This window comes from Capricornis sumatraensis, chromosome 21 (genome assembly GCF_032405125.1).
Source record: "Capricornis sumatraensis isolate serow.1 chromosome 21, serow.2, whole genome shotgun sequence".
Taxonomy (NCBI): Eukaryota; Metazoa; Chordata; class Mammalia; order Artiodactyla; family Bovidae; genus Capricornis; species Capricornis sumatraensis.
In genome coordinates this window covers 64,489,046-64,510,532 of record NC_091089.1, presented here as the reverse complement: position 1 = coordinate 64,510,532, position 21,487 = coordinate 64,489,046, and the positions used below count along the sequence as shown (strand labels likewise).

General features: G+C 45.5%; 1 protein-coding gene across 2 annotated transcripts; it reads right to left on the bottom strand.

Annotated features, from left to right (window-relative positions):
• Nucleotides 1-1,502: 1,502 nt before the first annotated feature.
• SERPINB7 (serpin family B member 7) lies at nucleotides 1,503-19,933 on the bottom strand. 2 transcript variants are annotated; one of them, XM_068993988.1, is made up of 7 exons: nucleotides 19,766-19,933; nucleotides 14,519-14,569; nucleotides 13,824-13,940; nucleotides 8,998-9,115; nucleotides 5,988-6,130; nucleotides 3,039-3,185; nucleotides 1,503-1,901 (listed from the first exon to the last, which is right to left on the bottom strand). In XM_068993988.1, the coding sequence occupies exons 1-7, from the start codon at nucleotides 19,931-19,933 to the stop codon at nucleotides 1,503-1,505; spliced, it is 1,143 nt and encodes a 380-aa protein (XP_068850089.1). The 2 variants fall into 2 exon arrangements, with proteins under 2 accessions (XP_068850089.1, XP_068850090.1); XM_068993989.1 differs by lacking the exon at nucleotides 14,519-14,569.
• Nucleotides 19,934-21,487: the final 1,554 nt, after the last annotated feature.

Here is a 21,487-nt window from a genome sequence, read left to right as displayed (position 1 = left end):
CCCTGGCGGTCCAGTGTTAAGACTTTACCTTCCAGCGTAGGGGGGTGATTGTTCGATCCCTGATTGGGAAACTAAGATCCCAAATGCCTCAAGGCCAAAAAACCAGAACATAAACAATAGAAGCAATATTGTAACAAATTCAATAAAGACTCTAAAGATGGTTCACATCAAAAAAAGTCTTAAAAAAGTAAAGTGAGTAAGCTATGCTGCTGCTGCTGAAGATGACGACGGCATTTCTCCTCCTTTCTATTAAGAGTTGTGAGAAAAAGCTTCTTTCTGCTCCTTTAGAAATAGAGACTCCAAAGATGCTCTTCCCCTCACCTTAGACATCATTCCTCTGTTTAGGTTCGGTGTGTGTTTAGCAGAACGCAGAATGCTCTCACGGAGCCGCTGATGGAGGCAGAAATGAGTATGTGTGGACAGGATGTGTTTTGTGAGTCGACCTGAGCAGAGATCTCCACGAAGAACATGAATGTGGTCAGGTTTTTGAATAATAAAATGACTATGGGTTAATAGATGCAAATTATGTAAACTTATGAATTTAAATCTTAATATTTAATTTTAAATTAGATGGTCTGCTCATGTAAGTATCTGTAAAAGTAACTTTTATGTGTAGTAAAATAGCTACATTAACCAAATCAGATTTATATTTTTTAAAAAAAGCATTCTTTCTTTTAATTGCTTGCTTGGCCTAGAAAAGAGTGCCGGTAGTCCCACAATTCATCCAGGGAAAACAATCACATGGTATAATTATTTTGTGTTTCTTTATTCTGACAAATAGAGAAATAAACAAACTACACAGCATATGAAATAATATGCTGTAAACAACAGCTGGCAAAAGTTAAAAGACACTAATTTAATATTTGAAAAACTATGTACACATCAAATCTCTATTAAGGAAAGGCTGAAAGATGTCAAGTCAAAATTATTGATGAACTATTTTATTGGTTCCCAATCCCAAATCCATAATTTTTAGCATCTAGATTAGATACTAATTTCAAATCAGATATATTAAAAGTAAATTCTGATGTCTTCTTATCTCAGCAAGGAAAAGTTATCCTTGACACTTATTTCCAGCAGCTGGATCTACTTCCTAGATACTTGCAATGAAACTAGAATATCTGTGATGACTACAGTCTCAAAAAACACCCCTAGGGCTGCTTCTACACTACTGCGCTAACATCACAGGTAGAGCATTCCACAGTTCCCAGACAGTGCACCCAGATCTTTGTGCAAGTGGCTATGGTGAAGACTGGTGGAAATCAATGTGGATAGAAAGACGATGAAATTAGAAAGAGGTGGGCCGGATGGTGGTAGAAATGCTAAGAGCAAGATCAGGACAATCCACCAGGTCAAGTCAAGTCACCCAAACCTCTTGCTGATCAGCGTTAGAAGGAAGGAACCGGAAAGGAGTCATCGCATGCTTCCAGTTAAGCTTAAATCTATCTCCTTGTGGTGGTTCCTTGATGTTGTTTCTGTTCTAATAAAAACCAGTTGTAGTTTCAAGGGCAAGAGACTTTGCCACTGAACAAGATGCTGTCGTCCTTCCTGATTATAAACAGGAACGGGTGGTCAGCTCGGAACACACTGGACTCGGGCAGCTGCTTTTCCACGATGCTGCTTCCTGCGGCGGCAGTGGCCTCTGTGCCCTCCTCGGTGACCTCTATGTAAGACTTGTGCGTCAGCTTTGATATGTACAGACGGCCTCCTGCAGCTATACCAGAGAGATCAGCTCTGGATTCATCAAAGATATCCCTCAGCCCTAAGGCTTCTAAATAGTGCTTGATTTCATAATTCTTCTCTATCTTGAACTGAGGTAGAAACACTTCGACATACTGAGATTTCATTTTTCTTGGATTGGTCCAGTCCATTAGATTCTGAAAAGTCATTTTGTTTTCAATCTGTAGAAATAGTTAGAAGACAATTTAGAACCATATGTTTAAGAACCAGATGAAACAATAGCCTCAGAGGTATATGGTTTTCCATAACAATCCTCTCCTGGGTATTTGCTTGTAAGTATGTGAAAGGGTGCCAGGGGAGTCTGGAAATGGGAAATGATTAAAATAAATGGTTCAAATACTCTTGAACGAATCCTATGTTCAGTTTGCTCTGCTCTGACAAGGTGCGGTTTATTTGTATTGGTATTTCAGGGCATTTCTGTCCTCTGCCCACATATTAGCATATACAAAGTGGAACAGTGAGCAAGTGAAGGAATTTGGGAATCAGAGATCAGGGGGAGAAAGGAACTCAGCAGTCATTTGAATCAGTGTTTCCTGACCATTTCTGCCTCATGAAAGACATGGAAAATAACACTTGCCCAACTTGTAGGAGCAAGCCAGTGGAACCCCGGGCAGCCAACAGCAAGGAGCCCAGGGCTGTAGCCTCGGGGCTTGTGCGACCAGCATCCCCCAGCACAGCGCCCACACTGGAAGAGCTGGGCACAAATTGGCTCCCCTAGTCCACACGTGTGACAAGTGCAGCTCGAGACAATGTAGGGAGACGTGCCCAAGGTGCACAGCCTGGACCCTCTGTGACACAGTGCACGCGCGTGTGTGCCCAGTCGTGTCCAACTTTGCAAACCCATGGGCTGTACCCCGCCAGGCTCCTCTGTCCATGAAATTCTCCAGGCAAGAACACTGGAGTGGGTAGCCATTTCCTTCTCCAGGGGATCTTCCGGACCCAGAGATTGAACCCATGCCTCCTGCTTGACAGGCGGATTCTTTGCCACTGAGCCAGCTGGGAAGCCCCTAGTGGCAGAGTGCAGGCCACACATGTCTTTCCAACACCACTGCCCCAAAGTGACTCAACCTGAACTCACCAACTCCTTAACACTCAGGATTGATCCTAGATTTTTCCAGATTTATAACAGGAAAAGTTTTCATATGAGCATTGTTTACAAATCTTGGATTAATAAATGAACACATGGGTAAGTGACTAGTTCTGACAACTTGAAATCTTGAAGTTGATGGATGAGAACACAATCAAGGGTCCTAGACGTCTTCTTATTCCCCAGCAATGAGAGCAACAGGGTGACTTACTTGGGATAGGTCATTATCCGGCAGCATTACGTACATGCTTATACCACCGTGATATCTGAGCTCAAGAACCTGCATGGGGGGGTCTTTAACGACAGACAAATTGAACTTCCGTTCCTGATGCATCATGGCCACCGCTTTCCCGGGACACTGAAAGTCAAGTCATTGGGAAAAACAGTTAAAGCCCGCCGTATTTCCCTTCTTGACCAAATCCAACAGGACAGCGCGGCAGGCTTTTCTTTCCAGTGGACTCTCCCCACCGTGCTGCCGGTGGTGGTCCTGTTGGTCCACATCTCGAGCAAAACCACAGACTTTGAGAGTAACTACCTGAGCTCGAGACTCACCAGCTGCGTGACCTTGGGAAAGTTACTTCACCTCTCTATGTCCCTACACCTCACCTCTGTAATGGAGGTAAACAGTCTCTATTGCATAGGATTGTTGTAAAGCTTATGTGCCTTACTATAGCTAGCACTTGGAACATTGTTTGCATTTAGTGTTTCATCTGAAAATGTCTATATCATGCCGTGAATAATTATTAAATAGCATTATAATTTCAAGTGATTGCTATAGATTTTTCTCTTATCTGAAGTATTATCCAGGCAAGTGTTATAAAAATTACAATTTAATAATAGAGTGTTGTAAAGCATTTTTTTTAAATTCCTGTGAAATATTTGACAGATTAACTTGAGGGAAACACAGTAGCTCTTATCTTTAGGATACCGCTTCTAGATTTAGAAACATAATAGAGATACAATAAACTGTCTTTTCCTAAAAGATACTGTGATCCTGCAAGTTTTTCAGTATTTCTATAAAATCTCCCTTTATGAAAGAAGATCCTACTGAGGAGTATGGATAAATTTAATGCCTGAATCATGGGTTCTTCTTCCTCCGGAAAGGTTGTCCTTTTAGACCAAGAATTCAAACCCCAGAAAGAGCACCCATGACGCAGTAAGGAAAGAAGGCGCCTTCCTAGTGAGACAGGCAGGCGCCTTCTCACTGAGTCTGGAACCAGGGGGGCTGAGCCGCAAAGTCTCATTTCAAGCTAGGGCAGGGAAGATTCCCACAGCTGAGTTATGCTGGAGAAAGATGGAAACTAGACTTCTTAACAAAGGGGTGATTTCACCAATTTTGGATGGAATCAAAGCTGTCAAGTGATATAGATTCTACAGCGTATTATCTTACAAGCTATATATTAGCGCTCTATTACAAGGGATATAGTCAGGAAGATTATTTTAAACAATGTGATTATACCTTATGTTAATACTTACAGACATTTTATTTGCACATACTCATATTTATTTAAATAAGCCATTATTTAGGAGCAAAATACGAACAAACAGAATGGAAATGAGTTAACAAATGCAGTCTACCAGAGGAGCTGAAGGAAAGAGTGGGGAATAAAAGCTCATTTCCAAATACCATTAGCGCTGTCAGCCCCAGTCATTAAAATTCTGTGTGTGTGCACTCGGTCACGTCCGGCTCTTTGCAACCCCATGGACGATAGTCCGCCAGGCTCCTCTGTCCATGGAATTTTCCAGGCAAGAATACTGGTGCGGATTGCCATGCTCTCCTCCAGGGGACCCTCCCTACCCAGGGATCAAACCTGAGTCTCCTGTGTCTCCTGCATTGGCAGGTGGGTTCTCTACCCCTAGCTCCACCTGGGAAGCCCCGTTGCAATTCCGGGACTGTCTAATGCGCTTCATCTCGCAATTACATAGCTAACATTCCTATCGGACAGAGTTATGGTTTATTACGATTTATCAGGTTTCAGTTTTTTCCCTTAGGATTTTCAAAATACTTCTATGCCCCTCTGTGTTCTCACAGAGGCACCTGCATTATAGACTTGCTCCCAAGTTGGGCTCTCCTTAGGACCCTGCAGTTAAGGACGCACGGCAGGGCTGGCCGCCCTCCATGCGGGTGCTAAAGGCCACCAAACTCCAAGTCCTCCTGGCGTCTGACCTACTCTGTGCCCAAGTTTCTTCTCCTTCCTCCCAAAGCGCTCCTCTCCCCACAGACACGGCCTGCTAGACAACCTCTTACTGCCCGTCTCCTCACTCATCAGTCACCTTTGATTGCCAGGAGCTCTCAGCACTCCTGTGTCTAAAACTTCTGATGTGGAAATGTGCAGAAAGAACATTTCAGTAGCCTTTTCCGCTATGTTTACACGTTAAATCTGGATTTCTGCGCTCCAACATGGAAGACTGAGGACCGAAAGGAGCTTGCTGCTGCTGTGCAGCTGCAGTCGTGTCTGGCTCTCTGTGCGCCGTGGAGCGCAGCACTCCAGGCCCCCCTGCCCTTCTTCATCTCCAGAGTCTGCTCGGGTTTATGTCCATTGAGTTGGTGATGCCATCCAACCCTCTCATCCTCTGTAATCCTCTTCTCCTGCCCGCAATCTTTCCCAGCATCAGGGTCTTTTCCAATGAGTCAGCTCTTCACATCAGATGGCCAAAGTATTGAAAGGAATGTTCTGGGTGAACTAATGGAATCACTTGGTCTTACTTGTGAGAAAGACTGTGGGTTTAAGGTTCATGTTCTAAGACAAGGCAACTCCTGTGAAGCAAAGTAAAGGCCCTAACGTGGCACGTCTGACTACAAGGCAACTCCTATGAAGCAAGCTAAGGGCCCTAACGCGGCATGTCTGACCACAAAGTCTTTGACGTCTCTACTATACTAAGATTGTTGTGTGAGAGTGAAAGTGTCAGTCTCTCAGTCGTGTCTGACTCTGTGTGACTCCATGGACTTCAGCCACCAGGCTCCTCTGTCCACGGGATTCTCCCAGCAAGAATGCTGGAGTGGGCTGCTGTGCCCTCCTCCAGGGGATCTTCCCGACCCAGGGATTGAACCCGGGTCTCCTGCATTGCAGGTGGTTTCTGTACTGTGTGGGTCACTAGGGAAGCCCTGTGAAGGCATATTATTGGCAAAAACTTTCCTAAATTAACCAGAATTCCATACCTTGGGAGATCTGAAATGGCAATTTTGGGTCTGGCTCTTGGTGAAGGCTGACTCCCACTTGCCTTTGAAGTACACGGCGTTCACCAGCACCATCACAGCAGATGAGCTTATGGTACCTTCATGAAAGACATCCCTGATTTTGCCTTTTGAAAAATAGGTTGAGAAAAAAATGTAAATTTTAAAAAGCTAAAGACAAGGTGAATATTTTTCTATCACATAAATAAAATGATCATGATATTGGTAATAATCTGTGATCAATTACTTTGTCCAGCACTTTCCATGTGCAATATTTGGTTTAATTCTCACAAAATCCCTGTAGGGAAGGCACTATTATTATTTCTGTTGCCTGTTGAGAAATCTAGGGCATAGAAAAGTAATTTGTACAAAGTCACATAAAACAGGATGCTGGCCCAAGAAGACAAATCTCAGAGACCTTCCCTACTCATAGACACCAAACTGCCTTCATGTATTCCACTGATGAGGCCATAGCATTCCAAGTATAGTCTAAGGCCATTTCATTGAATGGGCTAATTCCTACGTTCCATGTTCATGAAATTTTTGCTAAATGCCCTGCACTATTCTGGATACTGAACAGGACCCTGTGGGGCCTTCCCTGGGCAGGCCCTCCCCCCATAACCTCTCCTTTAGCCCCTCTCTTAAGTGCCCAGGTGACAGTCTTCGACACACAGTTGCTGGTGGCACTAGTGGTAAAGAACTCGCCTGCCGATGTGAGAGAAGCAGGAGGCCAGGAGTCTAATGGGCCTCCCCAGTGGCTCAGATGGTGAAGAATCTGCCAGCAATGCAGGAGACCTGGGTTCAGTCTCTGTGTGGGGAAGATCCCCCGGAGGAGGACATGGCAACCCACTCCAGCATTCTTGCCTGGAGAATTCCACAGATAGAGGGGCCTGGTGGGCTACCATCCATGGGATCACAAAGAGTCAGACACAACTGCAGGGACTTGGCACGCCCACATTTCCTGAGTTGTCTCGCAGATGTAAAAAACCTCCCCGGCACCAAATGGAGGATGATAACTGCCTAATACCAGAGCCCATAGCCTCAGGCCTCTTGGAGCCTAAGGGCTGAGAATGCGAACCTCTGTGACACCACCCTGGTGCCTCAGCAACAGCCAGAGAATCCTCATGAGCTGATCGCCACTCTGCAACTGCCCACCTCCCCTGGCTTTTAGAAATGCTTTGCTGAAACTCTTCCAGCAGCTCAGGGCTTTTTGGGTCCACCACAGGGACCACTTGCTTGGTCCTGCAGCAAACCTTTCTCTGCTCCAAACTCTGACGGTTCAGTTTGTTTGGCCTCACGAGCCTGTACTAACAAGTGCAGTGCGGGCACCACCTTAATGCGATGGCAGCATCCTGGGGTCCCAGCCCTGCGCTCAGGGAGGGGAGGGAACACAGCGCCTATGGCCAGGCCACCTGCTTGAGCTGAGGGCAAGGTGAGGGCCAGGCAGAATTTCCATAAAGTTGGGACTCTTTATTCAAAACTTGAAAGCTTCGAAGAGCTAACTGTATTTGGGGAAAGCCTAACTTATTCTGATTCAATAGGAAGAGTAAGATTGGAAAGGTTGGTGGCAGGAGCCAGATAATAGAGCCTGGAAAGTCTGATAAGAATTTTTTGTTATCTTGAAGGCGATGGAGAAGCATTGTTCAGGATTCACTGAAACACAAAAAAGGGCGTGGTCATGATGGATCAGGCTTGCCTTTCTGAAGGATGACTCTGGCAGCGTGTGTAGGACTGAAGAGGGGGCGGAGGGAGGAGGTGGAGGACTTAAACCTACTAAGACCAGGGCAGTTTTGTTGGGACATTGGCATCATTTTGAAGTGTTCCTCCAAATAAGTATTGAGTCCATGCCCTCATCACAGTGAGAATTATTATACATAGATTTGGGTGAGAAAGGAAAAAAGGGAAATAAATTACTGCTCCAAATAAAGAAAGGATACTGGTAATCTGATACGCCAAAATACTTTAACACTGGAGGAAAGGGGACGACAGAGGATGAGATGGTTGGATGGCATCACCCACTCAATGGGCATGAATTTGAGCCAACTCCAGGAGATGGTGAAGGACAGGGAGGCCTGGCGCGCTTTAGGGTTGCGAAGAACTGGACACGACTGAGCGACCGAATAACACTAGGAAAGTAATTGAATAGGTTTGATTTATGAAGAGCATGTTTGGAATACATGGCAGCTAACGGTCAAATTAACTCTACTGAAGTAACGATGAATGAATGATCAAGTGCAGAACTGAGCCGGTGTCTTCCTATTTCCTGGAATAATTCTACGCCTTTGAATGTTTGCACTTAAGGGTGCAAGTTACATGTCTCATATTTTTGAAACAGAAACAAACTCAGCAAATATATATATATTGTTCAGAGTATAAATCAAGGCCATTTCTTAGGTAAAGAAATGACAAGCTTTGGAATCATTGACTAAGAAAACAATAAATAAATTTCTTTATTTGTTTTGTACTAAACCAGACCATTAGCTGGAATTTCATTTTCAGTTGGAAAGAGACTTGTCAATAAAGAAATATGCTTTTTTGTGGAAGGAACCACCATTGCCAGATATATAATTTTGATAAATGAAGAGAATTTAAAATTAATTTTTTTTTTGACAGAGCATCATAAAAACTATGTGTGTATATGCTCAGTCATGTCCGACTCTTTGCGACCCATGGACTGTAGCCCACCAGGCTCTGCTGGTCATGGGATTTTCCTGGCAAGAATACTGGAGTGAGTTGCCATCTCCTCCTCCAGGGGATCTTCCCAACCCAGGGATCTAACCTGTGTCTCCTGCATTGGCAGGTGAATTCTTTACCATTGTGCCACCTGGGAATTCCCTGGACAGAAACTAGAGCAATTTTCAATGACAGCAGGCATTACTTCTGGTAAGCAGGAGTAGTTTCTCATATGCACAAAAGACTCCCAACTTTAAAACTGGGAGTTCTCGATATTCACGTATAACTGACAGTCTTGGAGATAAACAGGCACCGCACTCACCATGGGTCTCGTTCTCAATCCATTTGTTAATTTTGTATCTGGTGTCTTCCACATCATTTGTAAAGTCAACTCTTTCCACTTTGGCATTATATAATTTCTTAGCACACTCAATATAGTCCTGTAAATATAAATGATACAGCTCTATAAGTAATAAACACAGTTTTTCTTCTTACAAATCACCACCAACTAAGCACCATAAGAAATATATATTTGAAATTGTCCCCTCATTTCCACTACCTTACTCAAGGACTACGTTCTGCCTCAAAGGAGAAGGAACAGGCTGGGAGGGAGGACGGGAGAACTTGCAGCGGAAATCTCGGAGCAAGCTCAGTGAGACGTGCTGCAGAGCAGGAGAGCCCGGGGCTGACACCACCCCCTCAGCCCCACCACTCTTTCTCGCCAGAAATATTTCAGGAGCCTCCTACCTCTTGCCCCTTGTTTGTGTCATCCTCTTCCTACTGAAAAACTGTTCAAGAAATCTAGCAGATATCACTTTAATCAAGTGATCAAAGATAACATTGTCAGCAATAGGATTAATCAAAATCCTGCCAGGGGGCAATAAGGATAATATGATGAAAATAAAACAACACCCGTGATGTTTTGTATCGATCAGATGGAGGAGTGATCTAAAGAAATGGTGATCACCATTTTGCAACATATGTGTGTTAGCTGCTCGGTCGTGTCCAACTCTTTGCAAACCCATGGACTGTAGCCCTTCAGGCTCCTCTATCCATGGGATTCTCCAGGCAAGAATACTGGAGTGGGTTGCCATTTCCTTTTCCAGGGGCTCTTCCCAACCCAAGGATCAAACCCCGGTCTTCCACATTGCAGGCAGATTCTTTACTGTCTGAGCACCAGGGAAGAATTTTACGACATATAAGAGTATCAAATTAACGTTTTGTACACCTTAGACTTACACAGTGTTATATGTTAATTATGTCTCAATAGAGCTGGAAAAAATATGACTCTAATTATGAAGAAACATCAAACAAATTCACACTGAAGGGCCTTCTAAAATATAACTAGTCTAAAACTGGACATTATGAATAATCATTGAAAGTGTCAAGATCCTTGAAGTCAAAAAAAAGGCTAGGGAACTGTTCCAAATTGAAAGATACTAAAGATAGATACCAACAAAACACAATGCATGATTCTGAAGTAAACTATTTTGCTATAGGATAGTAGTGATGGTTGGTCAGATGCAAAAGGACCTAAAGCTTAGCTGAGAATGACGGAACAGTGTGAGCTCCCGGATTATGATGGTTGCACTGTGGTTATGTGGGAGAGTCTCATTGTTTGTAGGGTTACACCAAAGACTTCAAATATGATTAGGGATTTCCAGTGATTCAGGAAAAAATTTTCTTCTCTATAATACCTGCAACTTTTCTGTAAGTTTCAGATTAATTCAATATAGCTTTTCTTTTGAAAAGTAGAAGGAAGACCTAATAAGTCTTCTTCACTAATGGACTGTGAAGCTTAGGGAAAAGAAGAAGACAAATTTGACCCAAATACTTGGTGGATAATTCACTGAGAGGGAACACAGAACAAGAGAAGTCAGAGGACAGGAGGGATGGTGCATGAGAGTCTGGAGGCGCCGCCTGAGGACTGGCAGGAGGCAGGTGCAGCCACAGAGCATACGGGGGCAGGAGAGCAAGGCTAGAGAACTGCACGCTTTCTGAACACAGACTCTCTCCTGGGTAAGAAAGTTAGCTGAAAACGGAACATGGCTGAGGACAGAAAGTTTGCAGAACACTAGTATTTTAGGGATGCCTGGAGGAACAAAGATGAAGCAAAGAGGCTGAGATTAGAAAACCAGGAGAAATCAGGACCATAAACACGAGAGGGGAGCCTCGCTCACACTGGGCACTATGGAGAGGCAGATAAGATGAAACTGCAAAGCGTTCATAGCTTGGGCGTCCACATGGAAGGCAGCAGTCAGCTCCATAAACAGGATTTCAGGGGAGCATTTAACATAGAAGCCAGATTGCGATGGATTGAGGAGTAAAAGGTGGGGTACACATTACGCTTTCATTAAGCTGGATTTTTCAAGCTTACATTTTCAGTGTGAGAAACAATAAGGTGGGAAGGAGAATCATTAAGCAGCTTTTAAAGAAAAACTTGAGAAAAAAGGTACCTTGTATATACATTTATTTGCTATGAGAAAGAAGAAGTAAGCTAGTAAAAGGCCGATAAAGAATATCGATGGGAAGATAACACCAAGGAAGCGGGCAGGAGGCAAGAAAGCAGCGGAGGAATCGGCCGTTCAGGAAAACGGTTCCCGCTGAGCTCGATGGAAAGAGGGGGAAAGATCAGTACATGGGTTGGAATACGAGTCCTGCCTCTATTTTCTTTGTCAAGTAGAGGCCAAGGCCTCCAGCTGAAAGTGATGGAGGTAGTAAGGGCTTGTGTTAGGAGAGCTTTCACAAACGGCTGTCAGGACTGAAACACCAAAGCTGGCTGCTGGACCCCGGGAAGAGCGCCTGACGGGCGGCCCGGAGACCGCCGCGTCCCGGTGGTGGTGACCGCGCCTCCCACAAGCATCCCTCCGCAGCCAGGCACAAGCGCGGGCGGAGTCGCGGCACTGAGCCCGACTCAGGGCTTTGCTGGGGGGCGAGAATGGGGAAGCAATGGCTGAGAGTAGTTCAGCGTAGGAATAAAGCTAGGCAAGGAGAGAGCTGATACGCTGAGGGAAAGTCGAGAGGTCAAGAGAATCTGAATGGCTCGGCGCAGCTGCAGGACAGGCGGGGCCGTGATGAAAGGTGGAAGCGCGGACGCTGTGGCTCCACCGGAAAACGGGCTGCAGACTCCAGGCCGCCGCCGAGTTTCAGGGTGTGGCTCAGGTATCTGTGATGGTGTAGAGAGGAGGTCAGGAAACCGTGGAGGCAGAATCATCCAGAGGGACACTGGGTTTATTCAAAACAGGGGCAGAATCAGGTGTGGAATAACAGGCGCAGCGGTCCGACCCAAGGCACGTTTAGCAAGGACCGGGGAGGAGGGGGACAGGGGCTCGGAGATGGTGGTTGGTCTTCCGCAATACCATCCTTTTCACAGAGACTATTTACGCATTATTATCTTCATCAATTCCAGTGGAATATGTATCCTCTTATTCGAACCTATACTCAAATGTGAGTTTAAAAAGTGTTATAAGAGGAAATGTAAGAAGCTCGGAGATGGTCTATCTTTGTACTGATCTATCTGATTGAAATTTGATGATAGGTACATTTAAATCAAAAGCAGTTTTTAGAATAACTCATTATACTTATAAATGTTTGGGAGAAAAAAAAAAAAGGCTGTCTTGCTTTGCGTGTTCTTGCTTAGATCTCACCTTCACTGTGCTTCTGGGCACACAGCAATGAGAGTCGGAGGACAGAGCACGGAAAGCAAGAGGCTATAACAGCACCGTGACAGGCGCATCAGCATCCCGGCTACGGCTGAGGGCGCCTCAGGAGCCTAACAGCGTCTGTGGGAACTGAGGCTCACACTGCGGCTGAACATCGGGGCGGCCCCTGTAAAGCTTGTGCAGGGTGCCTTTGGGAGGACTGAAAGCAGACTGACCTCATGCTTCATAATTGACAGGCAGCGATTCGGGAGTGGCGCTGGAAAGGGCGAAGAATCTGAGTGGGAGACGGACGAGGCATTAACGACTGGGTGGAGCGCAGAGAGCGGGAAAGGATGCCAGCGGAGAGCAGCCCAGAGGCGTCGCGGGGTGGAGGTGTACAGCTGAGTGAGACGCGGGCAATCAAGAGGGAGAACAGACTCCCCCAGAGAACCGCGGCGCCTGCGGCTGCTGGAACAGGGCTGCCAGCTTCCGGTTGTCACAGCAACGACGGGTCGGGCACGCCGGCAAGCCAGAGTGCGTTCTTGACTTGCTGGTCTTTGAACGAGGATTCAAACACCATGCAGTAGGGCCAAAACTCAGCCTGCTGAGCTCAAGTTTTCGCCTCCTGCGTCGAGTCTTAGCTGCAGCTCTACCACTGCCAGCCTTACACGGCTAAGTCTCTCACCAAGAACTCTAAGTGTGTGCCACGCGCTCAGTCATGCCCAGCCCTTTGCAACACCTTGTCTGTACCCACCAGACTCCTCTGTCCCTGGGATTCGGTGAGAACATTGCAGCGGGTGGCCATTTCCTACTCCGGGGATCTTCCTGACCCAGAGATTGAACCCACGCCTCCTGCGTCTCCTGCACTGTTCCTTCCAAGCTGAGCCACTGGGAAGCCCCCTTTTATAAGTGATCTCATTGAACAGATAAGTAGCTGCTGGGAGGGGAGATGGAAGGGCAAAGCTGAGAAAAAAGGGAGGTGAACTCAGCACTGGGATGAAGAACTGTCCTAGGAGACAGGAAACCCTAAGGAAAAGCGGACGATGCTGCCCACGAAAGTGAAAGTGAAGTCGCTCAGTCGTGGCCGGCCCTCTGCGACCCGTGGACTGTAGCCCCCCAAGCTCCTCGGTCCATGGGATTCTCCAGGCAAGAGTGCTGGACTGGGCTGCCGTTTCCTGCTGCCCATGGACAACCCTAAGTGCACTGTCTGCTCCCCCCACCCCAGCTCCAGCTCCACATCACTGCCAGTGGACAAGCTCCTCTGTCTTAGAGCATGTCAGTCTGGTGACCCTGAATATGTGATCACTCAGGTGAAGAAAAGCTGTACTTTGGAAATAAAGTGATAGTATTGAGAAGGCATCTGGGAACCTAATTAATAGTGACAGGAAAAAATATATCACCTTGGTATGGCCCCATGGAAAGGTGCAAGCCTTTATTCAGATGATAAATTGAGCAAGACTCAGGTTCATAACAGAAATAACCGTCTAACATAGGAGCCTGCACTTACCTTTCGAATATCAAATACTTTTTCTGCAAAAAGTCCATTGGCAATGCTGAGTTCATAATCCTTGTGGGATGTGTTTATATCAGACAGAACTCTTTTCAGTTGAGATTGGAGTCCTGGCTGCTGTTAAAAAGATTTATAAAAAATTATTCTTGGGCTGTAAAGATATGTCTACTCTTTTTAGACATGAAATAAAACATGTATAATATCATAAAAGAATTTAAAAGCGATGATGCTTATTAAAAGCAGGAAAGTGTCACATACATCTACAATTTCTCATCCTTTCTCAAAATAGTGTCTATGGTCAAAGTTAATTAAAGGAGTTAGTGAAATAAATAAATAGCCTTAAAATAAAACTATTAACAGAAGATAATGAATTTGTCTAATGCATGTACTAAATAATTCATTTTACCAATGTAAAATGTAAGTTGACTGTGAATATCAAAGGATAAAACACAAACATTTAGCTCCACACTATCTCACCAAATTTTAGCTAACACATAAGGAAAATATTGGCTTACTTGATAATTTACAAATGAATTATCAAAAATTGTATCTGGAATTCCCACAATACAGAAATCTGAATGAGACATGATCCTTTGCTTTAAACGGGAGAGAACATAGAAATATATTAGTGAGATGGGGATTTTCCTAAATTGAGTCTTACAGTCTCTTTCTCTAGAACATATTGTCTTTACCTGAGTATCAGAAGAGTTTCCATGTCTTGAGAAGGTATTAAAGTGAAGCACCTGTAAAAACGCAACAAGGAAAGCAGTCAGCAAGTAATGGCAAACAAGAAGAGAACTAATTTTTTAAAAAGTGGAGATGTCACTGTTGCTGGTTGTGTTTGTGTATTTGTTTGTTAGCACACAGGGCGGCAGTGACCTGCGCAACTGCCCTATTGATGTGTTTAGAACAAGACCAGTCACTGGGGAAAGCATCACAAACTGAGGAATTCGTGAATCAATGGCTGCTGCTGCTGCTGAGTCGCTTCAGTCGTGTCCAACTCTGTGCGACCCCATCGACAGCAGCCCACCAGGCTCCCCCATCCCTGGGATTCTCCAGGCAAGAACACTGGAGTGGGTTGCCATTTGCTTCTCCAATGCATGAAATCAATGGCTACAAAGTGAAATATGTTTAACAATTTTGGTTTGCTCATTTCTGGGGATCAATTTAATAATTACTCACTGATTAAACCTGAACCAGAATCAAAAATAGTCTCATAAAAAATGAAAACTTTGCTTAATGAAACAGGAGGCAAGATTGGGGCTGACTACATATGCACCAAGGCATAAAAGCGAGAGATTTCCCTGGTGGCTCAGTGGCTACGACTCTGTACCTCCAGTGCCAGGGGTCCCAGGCTTGATTCCCGGTCGGGGAACTAGGTCCCTGGTGCCACCAACTAATAAATAATTTTTTAAGGCATAAAAGGGAAAACTAGTTATTGAGTATCTAGCAAATATTAAATAGGAAGCAAAACTGGGATTTGAGAGATATAATTTTTGATCCTGCAATTATTTGAGAGGCTTCCCTGGTGACTCAGTGGTAAAGAATCTTCCTGCCAAGGCAGGAGACATAAGAGACCCAGGAGTTGGAAGAGCCCCTGGAGAAGGAAATGGCAACCCACTCCAATATTCTTGCTTGGGAAATCCCATGGACAGAAGAGCCTGGCCGGCTATCGTCCATGGAGTGACAAAGGGCTGGACATGACTGAGCAACTAAACAAACAAAAAATTACTTGAATTAAGCAGTTTGGGGCTTCCTTTTCCAGCATGGCTCTCAATAACCCCATTATTCTAATCATTGTCCCTATGCCCATCTTGATTTCTTACTACATTTTATCTGCCTTTTTCCAGGCCCTCTGTCTCTGGGATCTGAAATGCAAAACAGCTCCGTTAATAGGAAGTAATAAAATGTGCCATGCGTGTGACAATCACTCATGCAGCCTCTGGGGCAGACAGTGCATCCTGCCTCCTCGGCACGGGTGGGCAGTGCGCGGAGCAACATTTATCTTGTATTCCCCTGACCAGTCGTCTGGAAGATCTAAATAACTGCCAGGCAATGGTGGATTTGTTCCATTGTCTCAGTTTGTGACTCTCAGAATCTCATTGGTTGAATTTTCTGTACAAAGATGTAGCTTTGCCTTAAAGGACCTTTCGTGCTTTGTGTGTGAGGAGTTGGAGTAGGTAGAAGGCTGGAAGGACTGCTCTGATGCAGGGTAAAGGGACACGTATGGGAATTTAACTAAACCAACGTTGCTATCAGAGCCTCTGTGAGGGATTTCTACTTCAAAGCCTCAGACCCCTAATTATAGCGCCATCTTATTGGCTTGGGGAGAACAGAACAGCTCAGAAAGGGATATGAAAACTTATAAAGGCTACTAGTATCATTGTTAGTCTTAAAATGCCACAAAGAATTGGAACCTAGCCTCAATTTCTACATCCTCTTAATCCAGGATGATAATATGAGATGGAATGAGAGAGAAGGCAAAGTCTACAACGCAAATTTGGTATACACATTAGTTCTATTGTAGATTTAAAATTCACAAATGAGGTCTTTGCAGACATCAAGGACTATGCCTGGAAGCCTGGGTGTCATTTTTCCCCTAGTTCTAGGCAGTTGTGGGGCAGGAAGAGCACCAACACCCTTTCTCGTCCTTCAGGGCCTTCAGGGATATTGTGGTCACCTCTTCCCAGCTGACCCAGTTGACTAGAATATTCCAGGGTTCGTAATTCTGCCTCACGGTTTTGTGGTCAGGTTCACTGTGACTATGATTAGTTGACAGAACACTGAAATTACCGATTTAAGGGACTTCCCTGAACATCCAGTGGTTAAGACGCCCCCTTCCAAAGCGGGAGCTGCAGATTCCATCCCTGGTTGGGAAACTACAATCCCACATGCCTCATGTGTGGCCAAAACACATGAAATAGAAGCAATATTGTAACACATTCAATAAAGACTTTACAAAACGTCCACATCAAACAAAAAAAATTTCAAAAAAAAGAAATTGCTAATTTGTTACTAAGAAAGGAAGGTTCAACAAGGACCCTCCTTCCCATGGAGTTTATTTTGTAATCACAAGGGGAGGAAACAAAAGAATGAGTTTTATTACTTGGATTATGTTATTATGGGGCTTCCCTGATAGCTCAGCTGGTAAAGAATCTGCCTGCAATGCAGGAGAGCTGGGTTCGATCCCTGGGTTGGGAAGATCCCCTGGAGAAGGGAAAGGCCACCCACTCCAGGGTTCTTGCCTGGAGAATCCTCAAGTACAGAGGTACTTGGTGGGCTACAGTCCATGGGTCACCAAGAGTAATTTTTTTTAATTCTTACTGATTGGTAACATTCATGTTAAAAGTTCGCCTCTCAGTACCCCCAGAACTGAAAAAGGAAAAGTCGCAAAGAAAAGGCTGCATCGTCAGTGACCTCCGTGCGAGAGGGAAAGAAGCACTAGCCAGCTTTTGTTCACTGAACTTAAACTTGGGCAGCCCCGTTGCATATTTCCTTTCTAAAATAAGCCCTGGAAGTTGGAGGGTCCATTGCTATCATCTTTGAGACAGATTTAACCAAGAGAAGGCTGAGAAAATGCTGAAAGTCACATTGATTGTTACGTGATGCTGTCTTTAGTAAAACGTACGTGGCTTTGCGGAAAAACCCTTTGGATGGTGTCTGCTCCTCTGAGTTCTAAACGCTTTGCTGACTACCTCATAAAAACAACCTAGGAATTAACTCAATTAACTGAAGCTTAGCAAGGAGAAAGGAATCTTCTCTTCTTTTCGACCAAAATTTCTGTCAGACTAACTTTTTAAATTTCCCGCTGCTAAGTCACTTCAGTCGTGTCCGACTCTGTGTGACCCCGTAGACGGCAGCCCACCAGGCTCCCCCGTCCCTGGGATTCTCCAGGCAGGAACACTGGAGTGGGTTGCCATTTCCGTCTCCAATGCATGCAAGTGAAAAGTGAAAGTGAAGTCGCTCAGTCATGCCCGACCCTCAGCGACCCCATGGACTGCAGCCTTCCAGGCTCCTCCGTCCATGGGATTTTCAAGGCAAGGGTACTGGAGTAGGGTGCCATTGCCTTCTCCGCAGCTGTCTTAAAAAAAAAATTCCCCAAGGTCACCATTGGATAGATCAGCTATTTGAGAATATGTGGATGTACCAGAAAGACTCACTTGCTTCTACAACATTGTGGTTTTTAAATAATGAATGGAAATCTTATTTTATTAGTTACTAGATTGATTTTTCCAAAGTCAATGCCTGTATTTATCAGAATACTGACTTCGGGATAAGTGAAGCTCTATGGCAAGGTACTTTGAGCTCCCTTTCAGTTTGCTGACTTCAGACAAACAGCTCTTCCTCTTGGGGATATTTGGTGGTGTCTAGGGACACAGTTTATTTTCACGATGTGGGAGAGGTGTACGGATAATATCCAACAGGAAGGGGCCGGGGTGCTGCAAAACCTCCTACAAGGCACAGGACAGCCCCTCAGAGAATTCTCTGACCCAGAAGGTCAGTAGAGCAAAGGCTGAGAAACTCTGCTTTAGAACAAGACCCTTCTGCATTTACCAGCACAGAGAGGGCGTGACAACCCCGCATAAAACCGGGAAAATGGTGCTAACTCCAGGGTTACTGTGAGCATCAAAAAAGATACACAGAGAGCTTATCCTGGAGCCTGGGCCTGACGGAGCTCCCAATTGGCTGTTGTTACCATTGCGTTAGCGTGAGGAGCTCAGCGCACAGGTTAGGAACCACTCCAGCTCAGGGACAGCAGCATTCTTAGACTCTGCGGTTATTCCCTAGCACCAGTTACTGGTGGAGCAGTCCAGAGAGTGAAACAAGTCTTTCCAGCTTCCCTGACTGCACAAATAACCCTCAACACGTACTTAAGTGTGAAAGGCTACAGCAGGAATCCCTTCCCTCTTGCGCTGGTTTATGAACTAAAATAAGGGAGGAGTCGGTGGGCAGAAGGTTGGGCATCAAAGGTTCAACATGCAGCTCGGCCCTGGTATCTCACCTGCTGCTGACCCACTGAATTTCAATGGCAAATTCCTGAGCGAAGGGGGAGAAACCATAACCTTTTTGCCTCCCTGCAGTCTCTCTCAGAGTAGTGGGCAGGAGTGAGTTAATAAGCTGTTTCTAAACGTGGTAGGGAAGGTGATGCTGGTGACATCATCCAGACTGTACTATTATGTCATTTGTGGGCAGGTCACCAGTGCCTAAGCTAGGACTTCACGGGCCTTTCTTTTAGCTCTTCCTTCTCATCCATATTACTCAGGTGTGCGTGCATCCTCAGTCCTGTCTGACTCCTTGCGACCCCATGGACTGTAGCCTACCAGGATCCTCTTTCCATGGGATTTTCCAGGCAAGAACACTGGAGTGGGTTGCCATTCCCTTCTCCAGAGGATCTTCCCGAACCAGGGATTGAACCCGGGTCTCTTGCGTCCCCTGCGTCGGCAGCAGGTTCTCTCCCGCCGAGCCACCATCACTCAGGCTGAGGCTCTCTCCTTCCGTGTACGCCTGGAATGTCCAGCAAAGCTCAAGTGCTAAGCCCCATGCCCGCAGTTTCCGATTCAGTAAGTCTGAGCTGGAGCCGAAGATTTCGCATTCCTACTGAGATCTCCAGGTGAAGCTGGCATGGGAAACCCACTTTGAAACACACACTATCATGTTTGGGAACACATGTAAGAATTAAAGATTTTAAAATTAAAAAAAAAAGTAAAAAAAAAAAAAAGAAACACACACTAAGGCGCGGTATCAAAGCTGCAGTTCTGGAAAGGTCCCAGCTTAAAGAGCAGGGGTTGCAAGCTGCGTTCTTTCCTCCCCCTGGACGGGCTCCACTGAGAGCTCTTCCTTTACATGAGACCATTGCAGGGCAATATTCTCTTGGGAAAAGCTGTTTGCCCTGATGATCAATTACAAAAGCCACGGTTGGTGATGCAGTCGAGACTGACCTTATCAATCTGAGAAGCACAGTCACCCCTCGCACCCAGGCGAACCAGGGCCAGCGCAGTGAAGAGGCTCAGAGAGGAAAAGAACACATTTTCACTCCCTTGACTGCTGTCGATCTCTCTGAACAGGCTGGAGCAAAAGTCCGCGTCTGCTGCAGCGAGGGAGGCCATGGTGAAATGGAGTGCAGCCTAGAGAGGGAGAAGAGAAAGAGCTCCGAGTGCGTTTCCTGTGGGTATTACGGGGCTTCTTTTTTTAATTCGAGTGTAATCACCTTACAATGTTGTGTTAGTTTCCGCTGTACAATAACGTGCATGCTAAGTCGTCTCAGTCGTGTCCGACTCTTTGCAACCCCGTGGACTGCAGCCCGCCAGGCTCTGTCCATGGGATTCTCCAGGCGAGAACACTGGAGTGGGTTGCCATGCCCTCCTCCAGGGGATCTTCCTGACCCAGGGATCAAGTCTGCGTCTCTTATGTCTCCTGCACTGGCAGGCGGGTTCTTTACCACTAGCGCCACCTGGGAAGCCCTGAATCAGCTGTCAGTGTACATATATCCCCTCCCTCCCGAGTCTCCTTCCCACCCACCCTGTTCCACCCCTCCGGGTTATCACCGAACACCAAGCTGAGCTCCGTGCTGCACAGGAGCTTCCCACTAGCTGTCTGTTTTACACATGGTGGTCTACATATGATATTTATATTCATTCATTTTTTAAATCCGAGGCTTCATTTCTTCAGCCTTGGATGTAACTATCAAATAACTCACAACAAAAAGAAAAAGTTCTTTGGGCCCAGCATTCTTGCTATCAAAGCTCTAAGACTCTCTTCTGGCAGCGATATTACGATGCCGTTTTGAGACGACATTGGTCTTCTTTAGCACGACGTTTCTATGCTTCCGCTCTCACGTTCACACCCAGGGCACAGTCTCACTGCTCCTGGAGGGGGACTTTCCAGCTTCAGTCGTCTTTGATAATTCTGTTTTGAGTCCCAAGCAAACACATTTATGGGACCTACTATTCCCCAAATCTCCCAGATTTCTAAGCTGAAATATAGCAGAAACGCTGTTGCTGTTTAGTCACTAAGTCAGATGTGACTCTCTGCGACCCCTGGACCGTAGCCTGCCAGGCGCCTCTCTCCATGGGATTTCCCAGGCAAGAGCACTGGAGCGGTCTGCCATTTCCTCCTCTGGGAGATATTCCCAACCCAGGGTGGGAACCCACGTCTCCTGCGGTGGCGGGCGTATTCTCTGCCGCTGAGCCACCGTGGAATCCCCAGAAGTGCTGTTACAGTAAAACAGATTTCACGTTGGACAGTCTGTTCAAGGGGCCATGTTTCAGGAAGAAAGACTGTGTGTTACATTCTCTCTCTTCAAATAATTTTCAAGACTTCATGTTGACTGCCAAAAACTCATAGTATTTAAATGAAATTAATCACTCTTAGGAAAGTAGCTTCAAAAGCAAAACCATAATAATTCTTTCCAAATATTTACAGAGGAAATTACATTTAATAAAGCACTGTGGGCACATTGACATATTGATACAAACCCTCCTTGGGGACCTACCTGAGTGGTCCAGTGGGGGTCTGAAAGCTGTTTGGTAATTTCAGAATCCAAAATGAGAAAACACACTCTTCAGTACATTTCTCCTCAACCAAGTCCCGACGGTTCTTGTTGTTTTATAAATGCAGCTTTTACTATTTTACCCCCAGGTGGGAAAGGGACGTTTCATGTT